General features: G+C 43.3%; 2 protein-coding genes across 4 annotated transcripts in view; both read left to right on the top strand.

Annotated features, from left to right (window-relative positions):
• Window positions 1-23723, top strand: part of LOC115147775 (GTPase IMAP family member 7-like) — a 351504-nt gene that overhangs the window by 100750 nt on the left and 227031 nt on the right. The window lies entirely within an intron of this gene.
• Window positions 1416-23227, top strand: LOC115147773 (GTPase IMAP family member 7-like). 2 transcript variants are annotated; one of them, XM_029690070.1, is made up of 4 exons: window positions 1416-1468; window positions 1750-1833; window positions 1985-2059; window positions 22003-23227. In XM_029690070.1, the coding sequence occupies exons 3-4, from the start codon at window positions 2008-2010 to the stop codon at window positions 23091-23093; spliced, it is 1143 nt and encodes a 380-aa protein (XP_029545930.1). In that variant the 5' UTR covers window positions 1416-1468; window positions 1750-1833; window positions 1985-2007; the 3' UTR covers window positions 23094-23227. The 2 variants fall into 2 exon arrangements, with proteins under 2 accessions (XP_029545930.1, XP_029545929.1); XM_029690069.1 differs by having other exon boundaries at window positions 1750-2059.

Consider the following 23723-nt stretch of genomic DNA (forward strand, 5'->3'; position numbering starts at 1 on the left):
TTTACACCATTTTAAAGATACACTTCTCCTGAATCCAACCACGTTGTCCGATTTCAAAAAGGCTTTACGGTGAAAGCAAAACATTAGATTATGTTAGGATACCACCACAGCAAAAAACAACAGTCATTTTCCTAGCAAGGATAGCCGGCCAAAAGCAGAAAACCAGCTAAAATTATGCACTAACCTTTGACGATCTTCATCAGATGACACTCCTAGGACAGTATGTTAGACAATATATGCATTTTTTGTTCTATCAAGTTCATATTTATATCCCAAAAAAAACATTTTACATCGGCGCGTGACGTTCAGAAAATGTATTCACCCCAAAATATCCGGTGAATGGGCACATCAATTTACAGAAATACTCATCATAAACGTTGACAAAATATATAACAATTAATTAGAGAATTATAGATAAACTACTCCTTTATGCAACCGCTTTGTCAGATTTCAAAATAACTTTACGGAGAAAGCACATTGTTCAATATTCTCAGTACAGAGCCCCAAGCTATTCAGTTAGCCGTCCAACCACGGCGTCCACAAAACTCTGAAATATGTAAAAAATACTTTCTTACCTTTGCTGATCTACGGCTGAATGCACTCGGAATGCCTCCCACTTCCACAAGAAATGTTCATTTGTTCGATAAAGTCCATCATTTATGTCGAAATCAATCCGTTTTGTTGGCGCGTCCAGATCACCATTCCAAAATGCAGGAAGCGCGTCTATCCACCGTCGACAAAAAGTTATAAAGTTCCCTCAGCGTTTGTAGAAACATGTCAAACCATGTTCACAATCAATCTTTAGGGTGTTTTTAACGTAGAATTTCGATAATATTCCAACCGGACAATAGCAGATTCATTACAGAAGAAAAAGAAAATGGCTAGCCATGTGTGCCCGCACATGAGGTAAGAAAGTGACCCAGCTAGACCACTTACTGTTCCGGGTGTTATTCAATCAAATTGCATAGTAGAAGCCTCAAACAAGGTTCTAATGACTGTTGACATCTAGTGGAAGCCTTGGGAAGTGCAAGTTGACCCCACAGACACTGTAGTTTGGATAGAACATCATTTGAAATGACTACAACCCTCAGAGTTCCCACTTCCTGGTTGGATACCTCTCAGGTTTTTTCCTGACATATGAGTTCTGTTATACTCACAGACATCATTCAAACAGTTTTAGAAACTTCAGAGTGTTTTCTATCCAAATAATAATAATATGCAAATATTTGACTCTGGGCACGAGTATTAGGCAGTTTGCTCTGGGCACGCTTTTCATCCAAAAGTGAAAATACTGCCCCCTATAGCGAAGAGGTTAATTATTGTTTGAACTTTTCCTGTCTGTCTACACAGTAGCTGTGATGTTTGATGTAAATGGAAACACTCCCTCTAACTGGTCTTTCTGGTCTTAACAGTAGCAGCCAGGCAACAGTAGAATAATAGCATGTTTAGAATGTCATTTGATACGCATGTGAGTACATTATGTTCACCTGATATAGTCTACGTTGTTAGGGAATGTACTTTGTTTTACAACAGTTATAACACATAGCATTACTCTTTTTACAGTTTAGTGTTTTTGAGTGTTTATTGTTTGAAAGTAAAATAGCTAAGAAAAATATATAATTGAGTTTATCCTCATCTGTACATTTTGGAACTTGGCCAAACACTCCCAGATGAGTCACTGAAGAAATGTGAACTTTGTATTTTGTAATGAGTTCATCATTTGTTTCCATGTTTTTGATTGGCTAGTAGAGATGGAAGGAGGAAGAGGAAGGACTCTGAAGATTCTGTTTCTCTTGGCACTCTGTCTGCAAGACTTCACCGGTCAATGCCAAGGTGCACACACACACACGTTTCTCGGGAAAATGTCTCTGTTCTGGTAAAACGTTAATAGAGGGTGTAGTCACTATTTTGAGGCAACGTTAAAAGTTGACTGACTAGTTTAATGATCCGAGATCATTCTTTGTCTTCACCTCCAACTAACCAGAGTTTCATTGAGAACTGGAGCTGATGAACTACAGAACATCCACAAAGAGAAGAAGGAAAATGTCAGATGAGAAAGGTAAGAAAGTTTATTCACAAATCTTTCAAATTGAAATGTGAACACATTTCCAGTAGACTTTTGCTTAGTAATGCAAAAACACATAACTCTCACTGTTGAATGGCAAAAAAAAGATGAGACAATTTGTCATTCCCATGACTGTCCTTACTGAGATTAAATGACTAGAACACCATAGCATAATGATACAACCTCCCTCAATCACTGATGTTAAAAGGATTTAAATTCATTTATTTTTATCATCAATTGCACACAATGTCCAACTGAAACTTGACTTCCACTTTTAACCCAACCTCTCTGAATTGGAGAGGTGAGGGGCGGATTGCCATATTGAACACCCAGGGAGCAGTTGTTGTGGGGGGGGTTAACTGCCTTGCTTCACCTTGTCAGCTCAGGGATTATAACTACACTCTTAGAAAAAAGGGTTTCAAAAGGGTTCTTTGGCTGTCCCCATAGGAGAACCCTTTTTCGTTCCAGGTAGATCCTTTTTAGTTATTCAAAGGGTTCCCCTATGGGGACAGCCGAAGAACTCTTTAAGGTTCTTTATAGCGCCTTTCTTTCTGAGTGTAGCAACCTTTCGGTTACTGGCCCAACATTCTAACAGCTAGGCTACCTGCCGCCCTGTAGTTGTTGTATTACAAGAAGGGAAACAAAGTTTCAGTGGTACAGTCAAACAGTATTTTCTGAATGGCAGCTGTTCCAGTTCCAGCTGTTGCAGGTATGCAACGGGTTTATGTATTGAAAAAAGCATTTAAAAAATACTAAAATACCACTCATGTTCCTTATGACACACAAATACGGATCATTTGTAAAGCATTTGATGAACTTGATGTGCATGTCTTAAATCATAATAACTGTATGAAAGGTAACTGCTAATGCAGCAGTTCTATAGTGTAAGTGATGATGTGTCACGACTTCCGCCGAAGTCGGTCCGTCTCCTTGTTCGGGCGACGTTCGGTGGTCAACTTCACCGGCCTTCTAGCCATCGCCGATCCACTTTTCATTTTCTGTTTGTTTTGTCTTTGTTTTACACACCTGGTTTCAATTCCCCAATTACATGTTCATTATTTAACCCTCTGTTGGAACATTTGAGTAAAGTTACTTGTGCTACTCATCTCTGCTGTCCTGCGCCTGACTCCTCTGCACCAGCTACACCCAGACCACTACAGAATCACGCACCCCCCTTTAGCGGTCGAGGAGCGCGTCCAGCAGCATGCGACCATGTTGCAACGTCTCGGCACCGCCATGGATCGCGTGCTGCAGACGATGGACCGATGGGAGACAGGAGGAGTTCTTCCAGCGCCTCCACCGGCACCACTACAACAGGCACCACTGTTCACCCCTCCTTCACCCGGTCCCAGTGGGATTCGGCTCGCACTCCCGAGGGAGTATGATGGGTTGGCTGCCGGATGCCAGGGGTTCCTACTCCAGCTGGAACTCTACCTGGCGACCGTCCACCCGGCTCCTTCGGGACATGAGAGCGTGTCCGCCCTCGTCTCCTGTCTCTCAGGGAAAGCCCTGGAGTGGGCCAACGCCGTATGGGGGGAAGGAGAAGTGGTGTTGGACCATTACACGGAGTTCACCCGCCGCTTTCGGGCAGTTTTCGACCATCCGCCTGAGGGTAGAGTGGCGGGTGAATGTCTGTTCCACCTGAGGCAGGGGACGAGGAGCGCACAGGAGTTCATAATAGCAATAAGGCACCTCAGGCTTTGTCGTACTTGGCCAATATAACACAGCTAAGGGCTGTATACAAGCACTCTGCATTGCGTTGGTCATAAGAACAGCCCTTAGAGGTGGTATATTGGCCATAGATGCTTTATTGCTTAATTGTTCTGGTTCTTCCCCTTTGGGTGCAATAAAGATGTATTGGTTTGATTAGAAAGGCGAGTGTGTTTGATATGACAGATGGTCATGAAGGAGATTTGGACATCCCTAAATGAACATTTTGCATATTGTGGGCGGATATGTCATGTACCATGCTGTGCCCTTCAATTCATTATCAACTGGATTTATTTGACTGAATTAGACCGCAGACGGAAGATATACCAAGATAATCCACAAAGGCAGGTGAAGAAGACACATATTACCAATGAGGGATAATTGATCAAAATTAGTTAGAACTAAAATTGTGACTTTCAGAGATTATTAACATTTTATTATTAATAACATGAGTTACATTTTAACAGCTTTATAATTGAAACAATGTTATTGTTATTTTTTTGGACAATGATCAAATCCATTATAAATCCCCCTTAATCACTTAGATTTGGAAAGCAGGTCTCAGTCTGATTCCACCTGATTATAGTTGTACCTTTACTCCTGTCTACACTGTCAGACTGTCAGTAGTTGTGAGAGTGTTTGATGGAAATGCAAGTTTACAGCTCAGTGATTAAAACCTGTTAGGGATAGGGGGCAGTATTTTCACGGCCGGATAAAAAACGTACCCGATTTAATCTCGTTATTACTCCTGCCCAGAAACTAGAATATGCATATAATTAGTAGATTTGGATAGAAAACACCCTAAAGTGTCTAAAACTGTTTGAATGGTGTCTGTGAGTATAGCAGAACTCATATGGCAGGCCAAAACCTGAGAAGATTCTATATGGGAAGAGCCCTGTCTGCGATTTTGTAGTTCTGCTTTTGCTTGTCTATCGAAACTACAGTATCCGAGGGCTTATTTGGCACTTTCTAAGGCTTCCATTGGCTCTCTAAAGCCACCAGAAAGTAGTTTGGGGTGTCATCTGTCTCTGGGTAAAGTATAGGAGCTCTGTTTGTCAGTGGTCTGCCTGAGGACAAAGGCACGTGGACGAGAGATTTTTTTTCTTTCTCTCATTGAATGAATACAACGTTGTCCGGTTGGAATATTATCGCTACTTTACGAGAAAAATAGCATAACAATTGATTTTAAACAGCGTTTGACATGCTTCTAAGTACTGTAAAGGTACATTTTGAATTTTTCTGTGATGGACGAGCTATGTACTCAGAATATTACAAAATGTGCTTTCGCCGAAAAGCTATTTTAAAATCTGACACCGCGATTGCATAAAGGAGTTCTGTATCTATAATTCTTAAAATAATTGTTGTGTATTTTGTCAACGTTTATCATGAGTAATTTAGTAAATTCAACGGAAGTTTTCGGTGGGTATGCTAGTTCTGAACATCACATGCTAATGTAAAAAGCTGTTTTTTGATATAAATATGAACTTGATTGAACAAAATATGCATGTATTGTATAACATAATGTCCTAGGAGTGTCATCTGATGAACATCATCAAAGGTTAGTACTGCATTTAGCTGTGGTTTGGGTTTTTGTGACATATATGCTTGCTTTGAAAATGGCTGTGTGATAATTTTGGGCTGGGTACTCTCCTGACATAATCTAATGTTGTATGTTTGAGAAAGTTGAATTATGACATTTAGTTGTTTTTGAATTTGCCGCCCTGATATTTCACTGGCTGTGTCCCGCTAGCGTCCCACGTAGCCCATAGAAGTTAACTTCTGACAAAAAACAGTCTCTTTCACTCCTTTACATACCATGCTTCTGATCTATCATGTCTTTAGTATATCAATGTTCAAAGTTTACCCCTAATCCAACACCTGGAACACAACACTCTCTGGTCTGATGGGTCCCTCTAGTTGTGACCTTGAACACAACACTCTCTGGTCTGATGGGTCCCTCTAGTGGTGAAGGTGATCACAACACTAGATGAAAACAGTGAGTTCTGTTATTGTTATGCATCTGTATGTGTAGGCTAGTGGTTCTCAACCTTTTTCGATTACTTCACCACCAAGAACATTTTGCTCTGCCCGGAGTACACCCTCATGTGATTTTACCAGTACATGTATGGTCTCATGAATCTTCTCAAGTACCCGCTGTGGATAGGCCAAGTACTCCCAGGGCTGCTGAGGGGAGGATGGCTTATAATAATGGCTGGAACATTGTGAATGGAATCATATGAAACACCAGGCAACCATGTGTTTGATGTGTTTGATACCATTCCACTAAATCCACTCCAGCCATTACCATGATTCAGTCCTCCCCAATTAAGCTGCCACCAACCTCCTGTGCCCCAGGGGTCCTACCAGCCATGATTGAGATCCACTGGTTGAGATCTACTGTAAGGACAGAGTCTTGGTTAAGAACCACTGGCGTAGGTCTACTGTAGGGACAGAGTCCTGGTTGAGAACCACTGGTGTAGGTCTACTGCACACTGCCCTATCCCATCTGGACAAGAGGCAAACCTATGTAAAGGTTGACGATAGCTCAGCATTCAACACCATAGTACCCTCCAAGCTCATCATCAAGCTCGAGGCCCTGGGTCCTGGACTTCCTGACGGGTCACCCCCAGGTGGTGACGGTAGGAAACAACACCTCCTCTTCGCTGATCCTCAACACTGGGGCCCCACAAGGGTTTGTGCTAAGCCCCCTCCTGTACTCCCTGTTCATCCATGACTACGTGGCCAAGCATGCCTCCAACTCAATCATCAAGTTTGCAGATGGCACAACAGTAGTAGGCCTGATTACCAACAACGATGAGACAGCCTACAGGGAGGAGGTGAGGGCTCTGAGAGTGCGTTGCCAGGAAAGTAAGCCTCTCACTCAAAGTCAACAAAACTAAGGAGACGATCGTGGGCTTCAGGAAACAGCAGAGAGAGCACCGAATTATCCACATCGATGGGTCTTAAAGAGATATTCAACGTCTGATTTTGTTATTGAGATCATCTGTTCACCTACTCTTGTCTCACACAAAGACTAGGCGGTTGGAACCAAAATTCTCTAATTTGGACACATCAGACCAAAGGACAGATTTCCACCGGTATAATGTCCATTGCTAGTGTTTCTTGGCCCAAGCAAGTTTCTTATTATTGGTGTCCTTTAGTAGTGGTTTCTTTGCAGCAATTCAACCATGAAGGCCTGATTCACTCAGTCTCCTCTGAACAGTTGATGATGAGATGTGTCTGTTACTTGAACTCTGTGAAGCATTTATTTGGGCTCCAATTTCTGAGGCTGGTAACTCTAATGAACTTATCCTCTGCAGCAGAGGTAACTCTGGGTCTTCCTTTCCTGTGGCGGTCCTCGTGAGAGCCAGTTTTATCATAACGCTTGATGGTTTTTGTGACTGCACTTGAAGAAAAGTTCTTGACATTTTCCGCATTGACTGACCTTCATGTCTTAAAGTAATGATGGACTGTTGTTTCTCTTTGCTTATTATATTCTTGCCATAATATGGACTTGGTCTTTTACCAAATAGGGCTATATTCTGTATACTACCCCAACCTTGTCACAACACAACTGATTGGCTCAAACGCATTATGAAGGAAAGAAATTCCACAAGGCACACTTGTTAATTTAAATGCATTCCAGTTGATTATCTCATGAAGCTTTTTTATTTTTTAAAGGTAACTTTGCAGTTTCCTTAAAACCTCTTACATCTAGAAGTTCCGCTAGTGGAACACCTGCTCCATTATCCAATGGTGGGCGTGGCGCCAAATACAAACTCCTCAAAAATCCCAAAACTTCAATTTTTCAAACATATGACTATTTTACACCATTTTAAAGACAAGACTCTCCTTTATCTAACCACACTGTCCGATTTCAAAAAGGCTTTACAGCGAAAGCAAAACATTAGATTATGTCAGCAGAGTACCCAGCCAGAAATAATCAGACACCCATTTTTCAAGCTAGCATATAATGTCACAAAAACCAAAACCACAGCTAAATGCAGCACTAACCTTTGATGATCTTCATCAGATCAGTTCATATTTATATCAAAAAACAGCTTTTTACATTAGCATGTGACGTTCAGAACTAGCATACCCACCGCAAACTTCCCGTGAATTTACTAAATTACTCACGATAAACGTTCACAAAAAAGATAACAATTATTTTAAGAATTATAGATACAGAACTCCTCTATGCATTCGCTATGTCCGATTTTAAAATAGCTTTTCTGTGAAAGCACATTTTGCAATATTCTGAGTACATAGCCCAGCCATCACGGGCTAGCTATTTAGACACCCACCAAGTTTAGCCCTCACAAAACTCCGATTTACTATAAGAAAAATGTTATTACCTTTGCTGTCTTCATCAGAATGCACTCCCAGGACTTCTACTTCAATAACAAATGTTGGTTTGGTTCCAAATAATCCATAGTTATATCCAAATAGCGGCGTTTTGTTCGTGCGTTCAAGACACTATCCGAAAGGTAAATAAGGGTCACGCGCACGGCGCATTTCGTGACAAAAAAATTCTAAATATTCCATTACCGTACTTCGAAGCATGTCAACCGCTGTTTAAAATAAATTTTTATGCTATTTTTCTCGTAAAAAAGCGATAATATTCCGACCGGGAAACCCTGTATACGTTCAAAGAGAGATAAAGTAAACATGGAGTCGGCCCGTGCACGCCCCTCCATTCTCATTGTCCTTTGATAGACCACTTACAAAAGGCGCTAATGTGTTTTTGAGCCTGGGCCTCCAAAGCAACCATTCAAATTTCTGGCGCCTTCTGAGAGCCTATGGGAGCGTTAGAAAATGTCACGTCATGCCAGAGATCCCCTGTTTTGGTTAGAGATGATCAAGAAGGCCAAGAAATGGTCAGAGAGGGCGCTTCCTGTTTGGAATCTTCTCAGGTTTTGGCCTGCCAAATGAGTTCTGTTATACTCACAGACACCATTCAAACAGTTTTAGAAACTTTGGAGTGTTTTCTATCCAAAGCTAATTATATGCATATTCTAGTTTCTGGGCAGGAGTAATAATCAGATTAAATCGGGTACGTTTTTTATCCGGCCGTGAAAATACTGCCCCCTATCCATAACAGGTTAAGTAATTTGAGAGGCAGATAGTTCCATGCCATCTATCAGGTGTGAAGGTAAGACCCAGATGCAGACCACATCGAATAAACAATGGTTTAACTTCTATGGGCTACGTGGGACGTCAGCGTCCCACCCGCGGGACACACTATTCAACACCCAGTGAAAAATCAGAGCGCCAAATTTGAAAACAACAAAATGTCATAATTCAAATTTCTCAAACATGCAACTATTTTATACCATTTTATAGATAAACATCTCCTGAATCCAACCACGTTGTCTCATTTCAAAAAGGCTTTACAGTGAAAGCAAAACATTAGATTATGTTAGGAGAGTACCCAGCCAAAGAACAACACAGCCATTTTCTTAGCATTTTCAAAGCAACGGTAGCCGTCCAAAAGCACAAAACCAGCTAAAATGATGCACTAACCTTTGCTAATCTCCATCAGATGACACTCCTAGGACATTATGTTAGACAATACATGCATTTTTTGTTCTATCAAGTTCATATTTATATCCAAAAACAGCATTTTACATTAGCGCGTGATGTTCAGAAAATATTTTGCCTCCAAAAATGCCGGTGAATCAGCACAACAAATTACAACATTTCTCATTATAAACATTGATAAAATATTAAACTGTTACTCAAAGAATTATAGATTAACATCTCCTGAATGCAATCGCGTTGACAGATTTCAAAATAACTTTACTGGGAAAGCACACTTTGCAATAATCTGAGTACTGTGCTCAGAAAAAAACAGCAGGCAATTATAGACACCGGCCATCTTGAAGTCATCTAAACGCATAAATAGCACAATAAATATTCACTTACCTTTAATAATCTTCATCAGAAGGCACTTCCAGGAATCCCAGGTCCACAATAAATGTTGTTTTGGTCGATAAAGTTCATAATTTATGTCCAAATAAGTCCATGTTGTTTGCGCGCGAGGGAACCTTTACGACGAAAAGTTTAAAAAAAGTACTATTTACGTTCGTTCAAACATGTCAAACGTTGTATAGCATCAATCTTTGAGTTCAAACTTCAATAATATTTCAACCGGACGTTTGCAATGTCTTGAAAAAGATTTTGGAACGTTAGGTCCGATCTAACGTGAACGCGCCCTATGAACTCAAGGGATTTTCTGGTTACCTGCTTCCTGCGTTCTCCTTCGGTCTGTGTTCACCGCAAAAGGCTCAAATAACTTTCTAAGACTGTTGACATCTAGTGGAAGCCTTAGGAAGTGCTAGTTGAGTCCTAACTCACTGTGTGTCACAAAGGCAAGGTTTTGAGAAAACTACAGGAACCAGATTTTCATTTCCTAGTTGGATTTCTCTCAGGGTTTTGCCTGCCATACGAGTTCTGTTATACTCACAGACATCATTCAACAGTTTTGGAAACTTTAGAGTGTTTTCTATCCAAATCTACTAATAATATGCATATTCTAGTTTATGGGCCAGAGTAGTAACCTGTTTAAATTGGGTACGTTTTTCATCCGGCCGTGACAATACTGCCCCCTAGCCCAGACAGCTTAATAAGCCAACTGGGGCAGGCAATAGACAGGTCAAGGCAGGCAGGGGTCAGTAAACCAGAGGTGGGGCAGCAGTAACGGACGGCAGGCAGGTTCAGGGTAGGCAGAGGTCAACCTGAGTGGGGCAAAGGTACCGGTCGGCAGGCAGGCAGGCAGGCTCAGGGTCAGGGGCAGGCAGAGTGGTCGGAGTCAGGACAGGCAAGGGTCAAAACCAGGAAGGTGAGAAAAAGAGAAACTGGAAAAGGCAGGAGCTGAGACACAAAACACTGGTTGACTTGACAAACAAGACGAACTGGCAACAGACACAAAGAGAACACAGGTATAAATACACAGGGGATAATGGGGAAAATGGGAGACACCTGGAGGGGGGTGGAGACAATCACAAAGACAGGTGAAACAGATCAGGGTGTGACAGTATGCCCCTCTAGGGTCGCCATCTGGCATCATACCTGGGCGCATACCTGGTTGACCGGGGTGCTGGAAGTCGGCGATGAGGGTTGGGTCCAGGATGTCTATAGCGGGGACCCAGCACCTCCCCTCCAGGCCGTAACCCTCCCAACCAACCAGGTACTGGAAACCCCTGCCCTGTGGTCGAATACTCAGGAGGCGTTTCACCATGTACGCCGGATGACCATCGATGAAACAGAAGACAATGGGCTGTGAGATACGAGCTTAATCCTAGACACATGGAAAGTAGGATGAATACGGAGGGTATGGAGAAACAAAAGTCAAACAGCAGTGGGGCTAATGACTCCTGAGATCGGGAAAGGGCCGATGAAATGGGGCGAAAGTTTACGGGACTCCACCTGGAGGGGCAGGTCCCGGGTGGAGAGCCATATCCTCTGCCCGAGCCGATAGCGGAAGTGGTCTTCAACAGAGTGGTCCGGGTTCTCTTCCAGGTACGGCGACAGCGGCGGATGAACATCTGGGCAGAGGGATTGCTGACTTCTTCCTTTTGCTCGGGGAAGAGTGGAGGCTGATATCCCAAGGAACACTTGAAGGGCGAGAGACCCGTGGCAGAGCTAGGAAGGGTGTTGTGAGCGTACTCAACCCATACCAGTTGCTGACTCCAGGTGGTAGGGTTGGCAGAGACTAGGCAGCGAAGAGTTGTCTCTAAGTCCTGGTTGGCTCACTCTGACTGGCCATTGGACTGGGGGTGGAATCCAGAGGACAGGCTGGCCAACAACCCAATGAGCGTGCTCCAGAACCGGGACAAGAACTGCGGACCCCGGTCGGAGACCATGTCCACCCGGAGTCCGTGGATCCGGAAGACGTGCTGCACCATAAGCTGGGCGGTCTCCTTGGCCGAGGGTAGTTTGGGGAGAGGAATGAAGTGGGCGGCTTTGGAAAATCAGTCGACCACAGTCAGAATGACAGTGGTCGAGACCCGTGATGAAATCTAGGGATATGGACAGAGACCCGTGATGAAATCTAGGGAGATTACTAGATATGGGACCAGGGGCGATGATGGACAGGCAGTGGTTGGAGAAGACCAGCCGGAGCTTTCTGAGGAGTCTTGTTCTGTGCGCAGACCGTGCTGGCGGGGACAAATGCGGCAACATCCGGAACCATGGTAGGCCACCAAAAGTGTTGTTGCACATAGGCCAGGGTCCAACGAGAGCCTGGGTGACAGGCAAGCCTGGAGGAATGGGTCCACTCCAGGACCGCGGAGTGGACAGTGTCAGGCACCAACATCTGGTTATCTGGGCCCCGCCCCCAGGGTTCGGCTGGGACCGCTGCGCCTCCCGAACCTGTTTCCCTATTCCCAAGCTGAGTGCCATCGCCACGTACGAAGTGGGAAGGATGGTCTCGGGCTCCGGGGTGGTAGCCATGGGGTTATAGCGATGAGACAGGGCATCCGGCTTGATGTTCTTGGACTCCGACCGGTAGGAGAGGGAAAAGTTTAACTGGGTAAACAGCAGGCCCATCTCGCTTGCCTGGAGTTGAGGCGCTTGGCGGTGCGGAGATACTCCAGGTTTTTGTGGTCGGCCCACACAATGAACGGATGTTCTGCCCCTTCTAGCCAGTGCCTCCATTCCTCCAACACCATCTTCACAGCGAGAAGCTCCCGATTCCCCACATGGTAGTTTCTCTCAGTGTAATTGAGGCGGTGGGAGAAGAAGGTGCAGGGATGCAGCTTGGGCTATGCGGGATGTCAGCGTCCCACCTAGTCAACAGCCAGTGGAATCGCGTGGCGCGAAATACAAATACCTCAAAAATGCTATAACTTCAATTTCTCAAACATATGACTATTTTACACCAGTTTAAAGACAAGACTCTCGTTAATCTAACCACATTGTCCGATTTCAAAAAGGCTTTACAGCGAAAGCAAAACATTGGATTATTTTTTTTTACATTTACGTCATTTAGCAGACGCTCTTATCCAGAGCGACTTACAGTAGTGAATGCATACATTACATACATTTCAATTCATTTCATACATTTTTTTCCCCCGTACTGCCCCCCCGTGGGAATCGAACCTACAACCCTGGCATTGCAAACACCATTGCAAACGCCATGCTCTACCAACTGAGCCACAGGGAGGCTTGGAGAGTACCCTGTCAAAAATAATCACACAGCCATTTTCAAAGCAAGCATATATGTCACAAAAACCAAAACCACAGCTACATGCAGCACTAACCTTTGATGATCTTCATCAGATGACACTCCTAGGACATTATGTTATACAATACATGCATGTTTTGTTCAATCAAGTTCATATTTATATCACAAATCAGCTTTTTACGTTAGCATGTGATGTTCAGAACTAGCATACCCACCTTCCGGCGAATTTACTAAATTACTCATGATAAACTTTGACAAAATACATAAATTATTTTAAGAATTATAGATACAGAACTCCTTTATGCAATCGCGGTGTCAGATTTTAAAATAGCTTTTCGGCGAAAGCACATTTTGCAATATTCTGAGTAGATAGCCCGGCCATCACAGGCTAACTAATTTGACACCCACCAAGTTTGGTGCTCACTAAACTCAGAATTACTATAAGAAAAATTGGATTACCTTTGCTGTTCTTTGTCAGAATGCACTCCCAGGACTTCTACTTCAACAACAAATGTTGTTTTGGTTCCAAATAATCCATAGTTATCTTCAAATAGCGCCGTTTTATTCGTGCGTTCAGGTTAGTATTCGAAGGGCGATGTGCTAGCGCATTTATTGACAAAGAAATTCTAAATATTCCAATCCCGTATTTCGAAGCATGTCAAACGCGGTTTAAAATCAATTTTTATGCAATTTTTCTCGTAAAATAGCGATAATATTCCAACCGGGCGACGTTGTATTCATTCAAAGGCTGAATGGAAAAAAATGAGAATTCACGTACATGCGACTCTCAGTCTCAATGTTCCCAGGCTGACCAGTAACAAACAAAGCTGCTGTACTTCTATCAGAGACTGCAGACATCTCATTCCACTTTCTGGCGCCTTCTGAGAGCCAATGGAAGCCTTAGAAAATGTCACGTTACAGCAGAGATGCTGTATTTTTGATAGAGATGCCACAGAAGGAGAACAAATTGTCAGACAGGGCACTTCCTGTATGGAATCTTCTCAGGTTTTCGCCTGCCATATGAGTTCTGTTATACTCAGAGACACCATTCAAACAGTTTTAAAAACTTTAGAGTGTTTTCTATCCAAATCTACTAATTATTTGCATATTCTCATTTCTGGGCAAGAGTAGTAACCAGTTTAAATCGGGTACGTTATTTATCCGGCCGTGAAAATACTGCCCCCTAGCCCAGACAGGTTAAGGTCCAGGGCAGATTGTTGGGACAGCCCCCACTCCGACATCTGAAGCATCGGCCTCCACCACGAACAGACGGGAAGGGTCAGGATGAACCAGGATAGGAGCAGTGGTGAAGCGGTGTTTAAGGTCCCAGAACACCCGGTCAGCGGCAAAGGACCACGTAAATGCAACCTAGGTAGAGGTGAGGGCAGACGGGGGAGAGGCCAGGGTGCTGTAACCCTGTATAAAGCGGCGATAAAAGTTGGCGAACCCCAGGAAGCTTTGCAGCTGCACCCTGGACGTAGGCTGAGGCCAATCCACCACCGCTCTCACCTTCTCAGGATCCATCTGGACACTTCTAGCAGAGATGATGTAGCCCAGAAGGGAATGATGGAGTGATGGAACTCGCCGCCTTAACCTGTCTGGGCTAGTGGGACGTCACTGTCCTACCCTATTCAACAGCCAGTGGAACCGTGTGGCGCGAAATACAAAACATCAAAAATGCAATAATTTAAATTTTTCAAACATATGACTATTTTACACCATTTGAAAGATAAGACTCTCGTTAATCTAACCACATTGTCCGATTTCAAAAAGGCTTTACAGCGAAAGCAAAACATTAGAGTATGTTAGGAGAGTACATAGTCACAAATAATCACACAGCCATTTTCCAAGTAAGCATATATGTCACATAAACCCAAAACACAGCTAAATGAAGCACTAACCTTTGATGATATTCATCCGATGACACTCCTAGGACATTATGTTATACAATACATTCATGTTTTGTTCAATCAAGTTCATATTTATATCAAAAAACAGCTTTTTACATTGGCGTGTGATGTTCAGAAAATGTATCCCCACCGAAAACTTCCGGTGAATTTACTAAATTACTCATCATAAACGTTGACAAAATACATAACAATTATTTTAAGAATTATAGTTACAGAACTCCTTTATGCAATCGCTATGTCAGATTTTAAAAATGCTTTTCGGCCAAAGCACATTTTGCAATATTCTGAGTACATAGCTCAGCCATCAAGGCTAGCTATTTTGACACCCGCCAAGTTCGGGGCTCACCAAACTCAGAATTACTATTAGAAAAATTGTATTACCTTTGCTGATCTTCGTCAGAATGCACTCCCAGGACTGCTACTTCCACAAGAAATGTTGTTTTTGTTCCAAATAATCAGTATTTATGTCCAAGTACCTCGTTTTGTTGGTGCGTTCAGGTCACTATCCAAAGGGTAACGCGCGAGCACATATTGAGACCAAAAAAATCAAAATGTTCCATTACCGTACTTAGAAGCATGTCAAACGCTGTTTAAAATCCATTTTTATGGTATTTTTCACGTAAAGTAGCGATAATATTCCAACCGGACAATAGTGTATTCATTCAAAGACGAAAAGAAAAAACAGCGTGGTCTCGTAAATGCGCATCTCCAATCTCTTAGTCAACAGGCAGACCACTGACAAACTGAGCTATCATACTCTGCCCAGAGACAGGAGACGTCTCAATCTGCTTTCTGAACGCTTTAGAGAGCCAATGGAAGCCTTAGAAAGTGCAACGTAACCCCACGGATACTGTAGTTTCGATACAGAACCAAAAGAAGAACTACAAATTCGCAGACAGGCCAGTTCCTGCTTGGAATTTTCTCAGGTTTTTGCCTGCCATATGAGTTCTGTTATACTCACAGACACCATTCAAACAGTTTTAGAAACGTCAGAGTGTTTTCTATCCAAATCTACTAATAATATGCAAATATTTGACTCTGGGCCCGAGTATGAAGCCATTTACTCTGGGCATGCTTGTCATCCGAAATCGAAAATACTGCCCCCTATACCTTGACAGGTTAACAAACAACTGGTTCTCCAGAAGGAGCTGGAGAACCTGTCAGACGTGGATCACGTGTTCTTTGGGGGGAGCGGGAGAAGACGAGGATGTCATCAACGTAGACGAAGACAAAACCGGCACATCATTCACCAGAGCCTGGAACACGGCAGGGGCGTTGGTGAGGCCAAAGAGCATGACCAGATATTCGTTGTGGCCGCTTTCCGTGTTGATGGCGGTCTTCCACTCGTCTCCCTCTTGTATCCGCACCAGGTGGTAGGCATTTCGTAGATCCAGTTTGGAGAAAACAGTGACCCCCTGGAGTGGCTCGAAGAGAGGAAGAGGGATGGATAAATCCTGTAGCTAGGGAGTCCCCAATGTAGTTCTCCATAGCCTCTGGTCCAGACAGAGAGTACAGACATCCCCGGGGCGGCGTGGTGCTAGGGAGAAGGTCAATCCCGCAGTCATAGGGGCGGTGCGGAGGAAGGGAAGTGGCGCAGGACTTGCTGAACAACTCCCAGAGGTCCTGGTACTCTGCGGGAATGGCGGAGAGGTCTGGAATCACATCCGAGGCCCCTGGACATTAAAAGGGGTGCAAGTAAGGGAAGCCAAAAAATTCTCCATATGGCCCACCAGAGTACTCGCTCCTACCGGTGAGCCTGGTCTTTTACCGGGCAAGAGGACACAAAATGACCAAAAGTCCCGCAATACAGACAGCTCCTTGTGTTGATCCTGTGCTGCCGTTCCTCTGGTTACAGCCCAGCTCTGCCTAGTTACATAGGCTCGGGAAACAGTGCCTCGGCCATCTTGGGTGAACTCTCGAGGAAGGTCGGGAAACCTCGGGTGCTCTCAGCAACAGGCCCATTGGGGGCTTCCACGATGACTCGGAGGCGAGGTGGAATCCCTGGACGTGCGAGCGAAATGCCATTGATGTGGATGTTCAAAGCGATGAGGGAGTCAAGATCTGTGGGTAACTCCCGAGCTTCAAGCTCGTACTTAACCTCCTCCGAGATGCCATGCAGGACAATGCCGAACAGTGCTTCCAGGTTCCACGCACTCTCCACTGCAACGTGTGGAAAACCTGCCTGAGTTGGATTACCTTCCGGGCAGCTTCTCTCCCGGAGAATGGGGCATCAAAAACCTTCCTCACCTCTCCAACGAACCCCTCCAGGCTCACGCGCATGGCCGGCTTCTGTTCCCATATGGTGGTAGACCAGGTGAGAGCCCTCCCAGACATCAGCGGGTTGTGGTAGGCTATTTTGGAGCGATCCGAGGGGAAGGAGGAGGGCTGAAGCTCGAAAATGAGGACACACTGAGCTAAAAACACCCGACGGTTGCTCGGCTCTCCAGTAAAGCGTTCCGGGGGAGGTAACCGGGGCTCCCGGGAAGGTGGAGTGGCCGGTAGGACGGCACTGCTAACCGTCAAGTTACTGAGGGGCGGTGGGGTTACCACCATGGCAGGCTGCATCCCAGAATTGCTCCAGCAGCATGTCCAACGCCCGGTCATGGCGCTCAACCAACGTTTGGACCCCCTCCATCAGACCACGAAGCAATTCCTCATGCCTACCAATGGAGGCTCCTTGGGAGGAGATGACGTTGCGCAGCTGGCCCGGGTCTACTGGGTCAGTCATGGCCAGTTCGTACTATCCAAAACAGATCAGGGTGTGACACCATCTGTCTCTGTATGAAGAGTTTTGTTCAAAAAAGCTATATCCACCAAGTTATCACAGTGTTTTTTTTCATCAGAAAGGATTGCTTATGGGTTTCTTTGTGTGTGTATAAAATATTACTGTTCTCAGATTTTGAAATCATAGATTTTTGAATTTATTACAAAATACTATATATTCATTGGTTAGCAGGAATGGAATGTTCGTATTCTGTATATTTGACTGCGATATGTGATTGTCTCACCTAGCTTTCTTAAGATGAATGCACTTACTGTAAGTCGCTCTGGATAAGAGCATCTGCTAAGTGACTTAACCTCTCTGGCGCAGGTGGGACGAATTCGTCCCACCTACGTAACAGCCACTTGAATCCAGTGGCGCGATTTTTGAAACGTTTGAAATACTATTACTTCAATTTCTCAAACATATGACTATTTTACAGCTATTTAAAGACAAGACTCTCGTTAATATAACCACACTGCCCGATTTCAAAAAGGCTTTACAACGAAAGCAAAACATTAGATTATGTTTTTTTTCATCAGAAAGGATTGCTTATGGGTTTCTTTGTGTGTGTATAAAATATTACTGTTCTCAGATTTTGAAATCATAGATTTTTGAATTTATTACAAAATACTATATATTCATTGGTTAGCAGGAATGGAATGTTCGTATTCTGTATATTTGACTGCGATATGTGATTGTCTCACCTAGCTTTCTTAAGATGAATGCACTTACTGTAAGTCGCTCTGGATAAGAGCATCTGCTAAGTGACTTAACCTCTCTGGCGCAGGTGGGACGAATTCGTCCCACCTACGTAACAGCCACTTGAATCCAGTGGCGCGATTTTTGAAACGTTTGAAATACTATTACTTCAATTTCTCAAACATATGACTATTTTACAGCTATTTAAAGACAAGACTCTCGTTAATATAACCACACTGCCCGATTTCAAAAAGGCTTTACAACGAAAGCAAAACATTAGATTATGTCAGCAGAGTGCCCAGCCAGAAATAATCAGACACCCATTTTTCAAGCTAGCATATAATGTCACAAAAACCCAAACCACAGCTAAATGCAGCACTAACCTTTTATGATCTTCATCAGATGACAACCCTAGGACATTATGTTATACAATGCATGCATGTCTGTTCAATCAAGTTCATATTTATATCAAAAACCAGCTTTTTACATTAGCATGTGACGTTCAGAAAAAGCATACCCCCCGCAAACTTCCGGGGAATTTACTAACAGTTTGCTAAATTACTCACGATAAACGTTCACAAAAAGCATAACAATTATTTTAAGAATTATAGATACATTACTCCTCTATGCACTCGATATGTCCGATTTTAAAATAGCTTTTCGGATGAAGCACATTTTGCAATATTCTAAGTACATAGCCCGGCATCACAGGGCTAGCTATTTAGACACCCGGCAAGTTTAGCACTCACCAATATCAGATTTACTATTATAAAAGTTTGATTACCTTTTGTTGTCTTCGTCAGAATGCACTCCCAGGACTTCTACTTCAATAACAAATGTTGGTTTGGTCCAAAATAATCCATCGTTATATCCGAATAGCGTCGTTTTGTCTGTGCGTTCCAGAAACTATCCGAAATGGTAAATAACGGTCGCGCGCATGGCACATTTCGTGACAAAAATTTTCTAAATATTCCTTTACCGTACTTCGAAGCATGTCAACCGCTGTTTAAAATCTATTTTTATGCCATTTTTCTCGTAGAAAAGCGATAATATTCCGACCGGGAATCTCCTTTTCGGCAAACGGAGGAAAAAATCACAAAGACGGGGGCGACCGGGTCACGCGCCTAAGCCCAGAGTACCCTTGATCGGCCACTTGAGAAAGGCGATAAAGCGCTTCAGCCTGGGGCTGGGATGACGACATTCTGTTTTTTCCCGGGCTCTGAGCGCCTATGGACGACGTAGGAAGTGTCACGTTAGAGCAGAGATCCCTTGTAAAAGATAGAGATGGCAAAGAAGTTCCAGAAATGGTCAGACAGGCCACTTCCTGTAAAGGAATCTCTCAGGTTTTTGCCTGCCATATGAGTTCTGTTATACTCACAGACACCATTCAAACAGTTTTAGAAACTTTAGGGTGTTTTCTATCCATATATAATAAGTATATGCATATTCTAGTTACTGGGTAGGATTAGTAACCAGATTAAATCGGGTATGTTTTTTATCCAGCTGTGACAATACTGCCCCCTAGCCCTAACAGGTTAAATGTAAATATTTTACATACAAGTGATAGCTTTCCAACAAATACATGTCTGTCATTGAACAACCCCATGCTATGATTAAATGGTGAAAAAACACACCAATCTCTTTTATAAATTCTTTAAAACAATAACATCTAATTTACCAACATTTCTGAAAATGGATATGTAGAGTTTTGGAATCAAACTCTTCATATATACTGAACAAAAATATAAATGCAACATCATGGAGCATGACACGTCTCCTTCGCATAGAGTTGATCAGGCTGTTGATTGTGGCCTGTTGAATGTTGTCCCATTCCTCTTCAATGGTCATGCAAAGTTGCTGGATATTGGTGGAAGCTGGAACACTCGCTGTCGTACACGTCAATCCAGAGCATCCCAAACATGATCAATGGGTGACATGTATGTTGAGTATGCAGGCCATTGAAGAACTGGGACATTTTCAGCTTCCAGGAATTGTGTACAGATCCTTACAACATGGGGCCATGCATTGTCATGCTGAAACAAGAGGTGACAGCAGCGGATGAATGGCAAGACAATGGGCCTCAGGATCTTGTCATGGTATCTCTGTGCATTCAAATTGCAATCAATACAATGCAATTGTGTTCATTATCGGTAGCATACGCATGCACATACCAGCACCCCACACCCACCATGGGGCACTCTGTTCCCAACATTGACATCAGAAAACCATTTGCCCACACGACGCCATGCACGTGAACTTGGTCTGCAGTTGTGAGGGTGGTTGGACGGAATGCCAAATTCTCTAAAACAATGTTGGAGGCGGGAGGCAAAGAAATGAACATTACATTATTTGGCAACAGCTCTGGTGGACATTCCTGCAGTCAGCATGCCAATTGCACGCTCCCTCAAAAGTTGAGATATCTGTGGCATTGTCACGTCCTGACCAGTAAAGGGGTTATTTGTTATTGTAGTTTGGTCAGGACGTGGCAGGGGGTGTTTGTTTTATGTGGTTCGGGCTATGTATTTAGGTAGAGGGGTGTTTGGTTTGTGTGTTCCGGGGTTTGTTGGTTTATGTTCTATGTTAATTATTTCTATGTACTAGTCTAGTCCTTTCAGTTCTATGTTTAGGGTTTTGATGGACCTTCAATTGGAGGCAGCTGTTCCTCGTTGCCTCTGATTGAAGGTCCTATGTATAGGGGTGTTTTTGTATTGGGATTTGTGGGTAGTTATCGCCTGTTTAGTGTATGTTCGCCTTACAGGTCTGTTAGTGTCGTTCGTTGCGTTGTTATACGTGTTTTGTTTGTTTTTTCCTTCTTTTTATTAATAAAGAAGATGTGCATACACATTCCCGCTGCACCTTGGTCCACTTCTTACGACAACTATGACAGGCCTTTTGCCGTGTGACAAAACTGCACATTTTAGACTGGCCTTTTATTGTCCCCAGCACAAGGTGCACCTGTGTAATGATCATGCAGTTTAATCAGCTTCTTGATATGCCACACCTTTTAGGTGGATGGATTGTCTTGATAAAGGAGAAATGCTCACTAACAGGGAGGTAAACAAATTTGTGCACAAATTTGAGAAAAATAAGCTCTTTGTGTGTATGGAACATTTCTGCAATATTTTACTTCATCTCATGAAACATGGGACCAAGACTTTACATGTTGCATTTATATTTTTGTTCAGTGTAATATTGTATTTGCTCTGGATTGTCTGTAAGCTAGGAAGGTGTCATTTTATTAGTTTGCCAGATGTACAGGAACTTATTGGGGAGTAAGTATGTTTTTTTGTCATGTACTGTATACTATAAGCTGTTTTACTTTAGATGTTCCTATCTTTGATGCTTTGTTGAGATTTATTTGATGTTAGTGTGTATTCAGTGTCTGTAATCTCATTGATAATCAACAAAAATTGTATAAAACAATTATGATATTTTAATATGGCCATTAGGGTTGTTTTTTTTGTATCAGGCTCCACTCAATAGCTCAACCATCAACCACGTATGAGAGTAAAAATAGTCATGCAGGTATTGCATGGAATCACCAATCGCCTGGAACACACCCTATACATGTTTTCTGTAGTGCAATCATGCCCTTGTTAATTATTTTCACTAACTGTTAAAATTTTATATTTTAAAGACAATTTTGAAAACCTGTGTGTTTCCACAGATATAGGGCTGCCCTCTGACCTGAGGATCGTTTTGGTGGGGAAGACCGGAGCAGGGAAGAGTGCAACAGGAAACACCATCCTTGGGATGGAGGAGGCGTTTAAAGCAGAGGCGTCTCCAGTATCTGTCACTGCAGAGACTAAGAAGAAGAGAGGAGAGATGGATGGGAGGAAGATTGAAGTCATCGACACCCCAGGGCTCTTTGACACATCAGTGGATGCAGTGAAGATGAAGGGAGAAATAGACAAGTGTATTGAGATGTCAGTTCCAGGACCCCATGTGTTCCTGCTAGTGATCAGGCTGGGGAGGTTCACAGAAGAGGAGAGGAACACTGTGAAGTGGATCCAGGAGAACTTTGGAGCAGAAGCCTCAAAGTACACCATAGTGCTGTTCACAGGAGAAGATCAGCTGGGGAGGAAAACAGCCGAAGACTTTGTGATGGAGAGTGATGTGCTCCTGCATCTCATTGCTCAATGTGGCGGCGGATACCACTTTTTCAATAACGCTAATAGAGTTGACAACACTCAGGTCAAACAGCTGCTGAGGAAGATAGAGAAGATGGTGGAGAATGAAGAAAAATACTACACCAATGAGATGTTCGAGAGGGCCCAGGAAATACTGGACTGGGAAAAATCTGGAGTTGTGAAATTGTTGAAATCGTGGCCTGTACCTTTAAAAATAGCAACAACACCATTCTGGATCCCTTTTGTTCTGAAACAGCAAACAAAAATAATTAGCATTGAAAAAAAGCTCTATGATTTTCTATGGGGAACAGATAAGATCAGGGATGAGATCAGAGAAATGGCAGATTTAATGAATCAAGATAATATAGTGGACTCAGGAGCAAATACAGGTTCTGATGTTCTTGTTTCAACTCCAGCCGCCACTGCTTCCCCTATCCTAGCCAACCCTACCCCAGCCACCCCTATCCCAACCTCCTCTATTCCGGCCACCCCTATCCCAGCCGCCACCATGTCATCCACCTTTACAATCACCATTCCACCACTTGCAAATGCATCTCTCTATCTGACAGTGGGAGCTGTTGTAGTGTGCGCATTTGCAGTATTTGTAGGTCTATCTTTGATGGGTTAGAAGTAACAATAGATACAGTGCATTCGGAAAGTATTCAGACCGCTTCTCTTTTTCCACATTTTGTTACGTTACAGCCAGTTTCTAATATGGATTAAATAAACTATTTCCCTCATCAATCTACACACAATGCCCCATAAAGACAAAGCAAAAACAGGTTTTAAGAAATGTTTGCAAATGTATGAAAAATGAAAAAACAGAAATACCTTATTTACATAAGTATTCAGACCCTTTGCTATGAGACTCGAAATTGAGTTCAGGTGCATCTTGTTTTCATTTATCGTCCTTGAGATTTTTCTACAACTTGATTGGAGTCCACCTGTGGTAAATTCAATTGATTGGACATTATTTGGAAAGGCACACACCTGTCTATATAAGGTCCCACAGTGGACAGTGCATGTCAGAGCAAAAACCAAGCTATGAGGTTGAAGGAATTGTCCGTAGAGCTCCGAGTCAGGATTGTGTCGAGGCACAGATCTGGGGAAGGGTACCAAAAAATGTCTGCAGTGTTGAAGGTCCCCACAGTGGACTCCATTATTCTTAATGGAACTGGTCGCCCGACCAAACTGAGCAATCGGGGGAGAAGGGCCTTGGTGAGGGAGGTGACCAAGAACCCGATGGTTCTATCTCCAC

The sequence above is a fragment of the Salmo trutta genome, chromosome 14, assembly GCF_901001165.1.
Source record: "Salmo trutta chromosome 14, fSalTru1.1, whole genome shotgun sequence".
Lineage (NCBI taxonomy): Eukaryota > Metazoa > Chordata > Actinopteri > Salmoniformes > Salmonidae > Salmo > Salmo trutta.